Genomic DNA, 6000 nt, shown 5'->3' with positions numbered 1-6000 from the left:
TATATATTTATTTATTATTAAAAATACAGCATATCTTTAATATAATTGTCAGTGCTGTGAGCACCACAAACTAAACCAATTTTTTTTTTCACCTCCTTGTTATGAGATGGGGGAAAAAATCTTAGAGATGGAATTCTCAATTATCAACTAAAGTCTTTATGACTATAGATAGTGATATTTTATAGATATTAGTTTTTTGCTTGTTTGTTAGTATTTTGAACCAACTTTCAAAGGTATAGTTTAACACTGACTAAACATAAACAAGAAGATCAATGTCACTCTCTCATCTGTGCCAATACGCAGTTATGGAAAAGGGTTAACTTGGCTAGCCCGATTATTTTACGGTAGCTGGTTTGCTATGGTAAATCCATACAAAACCTGAAAGACCACAACTTTCTGTTTATTTATACTTCAATTACTGTACACAGTTAACAAGTAATATCACTTCTGAGCTTTAGAGGTGCTAGTGGTTGAACTTTATTAACTTTGGACCTGGCCTATTTTCAGTGTTTATGCTAACCTAAACTAACATCTTGAATGACATGCTGAGTACACATCAGCATTTATGAAGGGATGGTGACAATCAACTTTTTGGTTTTTAATCCAAGCTGAAGCAACACCATCAACCTTGTATAGCAACTACAGGATAAATGTGCAGATCAATCCTGAAATATCGTTACTTCCGATCCCAACATTTCCTGTTTTAGGATTGATTCACATGTTAAAAGCTCAATATCTAAAATAAGAAGGCTAATTCAGGATGAATAGGGGACACAGTAGACAGTAACTATACTATCCAGGACAGTCAGAATTATACCTGGCTGATAGGAATTACTTCTCCTCCCATCTTCCACATTCATATGTGAACTGCTGCTCTGTAAATGTTTGAGCCACTGCAGAATAAGAAAAACTTTCAGTCTGGAGTCTCTCGGCAACAGAAGGGATGCCATATGTGGTTGCTAGGTAGAGGGAAGTAAACAAAAATCAAGGTGGCATGTAAAAGGATCCTGCATGTACTATGGACATAGTCCCACCATCAATACGCCGCCTTCCCTTCAATATCTGAGCTGCAGAAATGTCCCTTCATCATATGTGAGCAGGGTGGCATCATCTGTTGCTAATAAAAATGACAAGCCCTTATAAATACACCTTAAAGCTTATCTCCTCTTCTCCATCAGTCTTCGTTGTCTGGACCCATCACCTTGCCACGTTTTGGAATCAGTATTGGCAATACCAGCCTGGATGGCATCAGATCGGAAAGGAAACAATGGCATCGCACATCACTAACAGACACACTATGTATACATGAACCACCATACATGTAGCTTACTGTATAAAGAAACAAGGAGCCCTGTGTCTATGCCCTAACCTGCATCTGCTGTTTCAATGCTCACATTGATAATACTGACATTATCTTCTCATCTACTTCTGTTAGTCCCTCTGGAAAGCCCAGAAAGTCAACCTCAGTGTCTCTAATTTCAGACACTTAATGAGATTTTTAATTGGTGACCTTTTGAGAATGGTTTCATACCACAGCTCATGAGAGCACTCAAGGGGAGCCAACACATACCACTCAGTGCTCGTGCCAGGATCCTTCAAAACTGCCTTCAAGGGTCTGATATTTATCTTTGCCCATGTCAGACAGATAAATAGACTAGATAACTAGATAGAATAGAGGAGGATACCAAAATGTTTTGATAGTTATAGAAGTTCATATATTTGTATTTTGTTGGTGCTTTTTGAGTTGCTATGCTCCTGATTTTATGCATTATGATTATGTGAAGTCCAAGCCAAATTTCCCTTACGGGGTCAAATAAAGTATATCTGATCCTGATCATGACATTTGATTCCACCACCAGAAGCATCTGGAGATAGACCAATGCAAACACAACACTGCAATGCCACCACATCAAAAACTACCCTTATGTCAGGGCCGCTCGGCGGCCGCCGCCTCTCCTCCGTCCTTTTCTCTCGGGGCCGGAACATTAGCTATGTACTGCGCAACCTAGATTGGGGTAGAATGCTACGCTGACAGACACTGTGCGTTTTGGCTTGACACCACACTACCTGCGTGCTACACTAATTTACACTACACTACATATTATACATAACCAAGTACCATGGATAGAATGCTACGGTGACAGACACTGTGCGTTTTGGCTTGACACCACACTACCTGCACGCTACACTAATTTACACTACACTACATATTATACATAACCAAGTCAAGTACCATGTATAGAACGCTACACTGACAGACACTGTGCGTTTTGGCTTGACACCACACTACCTGCACGCTACACTAATTTACACTACACTACATATTATACATAACCAAGTCAAGTACCATGTATAGAACGCTACACTGACAGACACTGTGTGTTTTGGCTTGACTCTATCACACTACATATGCGCTACACTACCCTATATGCAGACCGTACTTTCCCATGTTATGTTCTTTTGATACTTTGTGTTCTTTTTATTTACCTGTTATCGTCATGTTTTTCCCCCTAGCACCTGGGTCTGCAAACTTGAGTCCAACCTCAGTCCTCTCTCCCCCTCCTGGTGAGGGGGGCTACCATAACACTTTACTACTCTTCAAACTTTTATCAACAAATGTGACTGGCAAAGAACAAAATCTCAATAAACAAAGCCAATCTGAGTCAAACAAAAAAGAGCAATACAGCATGTTGAAGTGTTGGTGTGGCAGAAAGAAATATATTGTTTGTAGGTGGTGTCGAGGGTTTCTTTGTGTACCAACAAGGACTTGTGGGTCACAATTTGTGGCCTCAGTTTCTTACCGTGGCGAGATGTCACATCCCTGCTGCATGAAGGCGCCCAGTGAAAACCAAAGGGAGTTGAAAATGCCAAACTCATTGGTCTGCTCGGGACTTTGTTGGGTGGTGTTCTGCTGTGCTGGTGTCTGGCCTTGTTGCACCCCATTAGTGGCTGCAGCTTGGGTAGGAGTCTGCGGCTCGCCTCCCTCCTCACCGTCCTCAGCGTGCCATTCGTATGGGCTGAACCGACTGACAAGGAAGAGGACGACGCTGACGCCGATGTAGGCAAACACTATGCACATCCAGATCTCATAAGCCAGTGGGTCCAGGAATGAGAACACCCCAGGTTTGGATTTGGTGGGTTTCTTGATCATAATGGAGATTCCAAGGGACATGAAGGGTTTGGAGAAGTCAATGACTTCTTCACGGACCAGAGTGATGGTCAGAGGAGCCACAGCCACATCTGCTTTCTGAGGAAAGAAATCAAAGACAGACAGGTGTGTAAAAAGAAGTGCACACTGAGCCTATGTCTACAGTGTAGAAGCCATGTACAGTATGCCTTTGTCAATGGTAAAAGCACAGGATTGTGCAAACCAGTTCTTGGGGGAGTCCTTTACCAAATAGCAAGAGTACCTTAAGTACCTGCTAATGACATTGCTTTAGGAATGGCAACATCAATCTTATGGCAACATCAATCTTATGTCAACATCCGCTATACACATAGTGTATAATTTCAAAATATCCAGGCAGACTATTAAATAAAATCCATTAACTCTCAGCTAGCTTTCATTAATTGTTTTTGGCTTTTACTAGTTTGCTTATTTTCTAGCTTTAAATGAAGAATAATCCAACACAACTCACCCCGTACACTAGTTCGCCCACCATGCCGTTCCACATCTTGTTATCAGGATCTCTTGCTCCATACTTGCCATCTGAGACAATCTTCAGTTTGTACTGGTAGCCCACATGCTTGGCTATCTCTGCAGCCAGCTCAACAATGTAGCCCTCATACTTATCATTTCCCACAAGCTGTTCATGGTTCTTCTTCAGCATCACATATGGAGATTCCTGTAGAGTAACCACAAGAAAAAACATGCATTTTTTCCTGCACAATTTTAGTTCAGGTATCAAAAATCATACACAGAAAGTTAGTGGACCTTTTGTAAAGTAATCAAGAATTTCACTGATGTGAAAACAAAATGTACACTGACACACCTTTCTTGTCACCAGCTGCTGTGACTGAAGGTAACACAACTTTTACAGCAAATAGTAATTAAGTCAGACAAAGCGTTATGGCTGATGATAAAGCTGTAGTATGTAGTTAAGTTTAATAATGCTGTTGTATGTGAAGGATGCAATGGATGCATTTTATGCTTCCATGCAATTCATCACACATTCACCACACCCCCTCACATTTGTAGCTCAGGCTTTGGGGAAGGAAAAAAAAAATCTTAGTGGGTCCAAAAAAATTTTTGTTGCTGTGAAAGGTTTGCAAGAAAAGATAATTACATGGAATTACAAGGTATTATTTTGGCTTTGTCTCTTGAAGCTATGGTGTGTAATTTAAACACAAAAGGTGCCTTAGTATGATCATTACAACAGCACTGCCACATTGAAAAGAATGTTGATAACATGGAGCAGGCTGTGAGGAAGCAAAGAAATTGGACTGGCTGTCTTTGCAGGTGTGTGTATGTTTGAGCCATATACTGTAGATGGCTCTGCTCCAGGGCCAGGCTATTCTTCTTGTTATGTCATTCTGACATTTGTACACCTGGCACTGATTGGGTATCCTAAGAAATAACAGCTGACACAATACCTGGGGCCTTACTCTACTGTCAGAAGAATGTATTTCATATAGAATTCCAGTCAGTCTGAACTGTCCACCAGGGCCTCAATTCCCACAAGTTGTTATGTGGGCTTGCTTTTAGCTAAGGCTGTGCTGAGCTAAGCAAATCCTGCCACCACCCTCTGGTGTGGTAGTTATCTGGGTTCTCCAGCTGTTTGTGGTTGAGGTGAAGGTAATCACTGTTACACATGAGAACCCACTGGTAAAAAAAAAACAACACCCCAGAGAGACGGTGCACAGAAATGTCTGACATGTAACACTTTGACAGGGTGTGCACTTGGACCCATAGACCCATAGACACATGTGAGTGAGCGTACGTGGCCTCCCATACATTGTTACACTTACTCTTGAACACAGATACAGAAGCACAAAGAGACATGGCAATGCATACAGAAGGTCCTCCAGCACTCAAGTCTCTTTGACTTCGAACTGCTCCAGGGAGGTCGGTTGTCACTCAGTCGGGATAAAAATAATACAAACACACATATACATGCATACACTGCAAACACATGACGTGTACATATGCACACACACTGAACGTATACTCAATTATAACATTATTGTATATAAAACAAAATGCACAAAATGAGTGTTTGATTACTTTACCATAGGTAACACTAAAAATGAACCAGTTTTGTTCCTCTGAGAACAAGTTAAACAGAGCTCAAGGGAATTTTCAAAATTACATAATTTGCTCTTCAATAATTTGCCCTATTAAAATAACTGTATTTATTTTAAAAGCTGCACACAGTAAGTGCCAGTAAAAGCCAGCTAACAGCCATCCAAATTCAACCTTAAACTTCTGGTCATGGCCTGGTTTTAGTGTAAAGCTACGACTGTAAAGGCACCAAGCTCGAGTGCTCCATTAAACCTGCTCTGCTTCGCTCCTCCACATCTGCTGTTAACCCAGGCTCAGTTTGTGTGCACAGGCTGGGACAGCAGGGTTTGTATAGGAGCATAAAATGATACATTCACGCTGGCAAAACAGCTCTCCATAAAGCAATGACTTAGTGGGCACAAAAGGTATAAGGTGTAAAAACCCTTTCTGTGACCCTGCAGCCCAATAACTGTTCACACCTTATCTTTTCTCTTAGGTTCTGAGCCAGAAAAGCAATTTATCTTCCTCGAAAAGGGGACACTGATAGGAAATAATGTCAGAGAGAGTTATTTTAGGTCTATAGTCTCAGGAGACTGCAACCTTCGAGTTTAAACTTTGTGTTTTTAATTAGATGCCAATAGACTGCATGTTAGTTTTCTTATAGTATACCTGTCCTACATCAATGTCTCCCAACCTTTTTTTTATCAAATGTTCCTTCACAGGGCCATCAGAATGCTTGTTCATTGATACCTCATGGTTCTGTATTAAATGTGTTTATC

General features: G+C 41.0%; 1 protein-coding gene across 4 annotated transcripts in view; it reads right to left on the bottom strand.

Annotated features, from left to right (window-relative positions):
* gria1a (glutamate receptor, ionotropic, AMPA 1a) overlaps positions 1–6000 on the bottom strand; it is a 68925-nt gene that overhangs the window by 31627 nt on the left and 31298 nt on the right. For all 4 annotated transcript variants that reach the window (XM_020593653.1, XM_020593666.1, XM_020593646.1 and 1 more), the window contains exons 10-11: positions 3639–3845; positions 2802–3247 (exon numbers count right to left, since the gene is read on the bottom strand). In XM_020593653.1, coding sequence (XP_020449309.1) covers positions 2802–3247; positions 3639–3845 — 653 coding nt within the window. The remainder of the gene's footprint in view (positions 1–2801; positions 3248–3638; positions 3846–6000) is intronic.

This window comes from Monopterus albus, unplaced genomic scaffold (genome assembly GCF_001952655.1).
Source record: "Monopterus albus unplaced genomic scaffold, M_albus_1.0 scaffold2.1, whole genome shotgun sequence".
NCBI classification, from domain to species: domain Eukaryota; kingdom Metazoa; phylum Chordata; class Actinopteri; order Synbranchiformes; family Synbranchidae; genus Monopterus; species Monopterus albus.
This window is presented reverse-complemented; position numbering and strand designations above follow the sequence as displayed.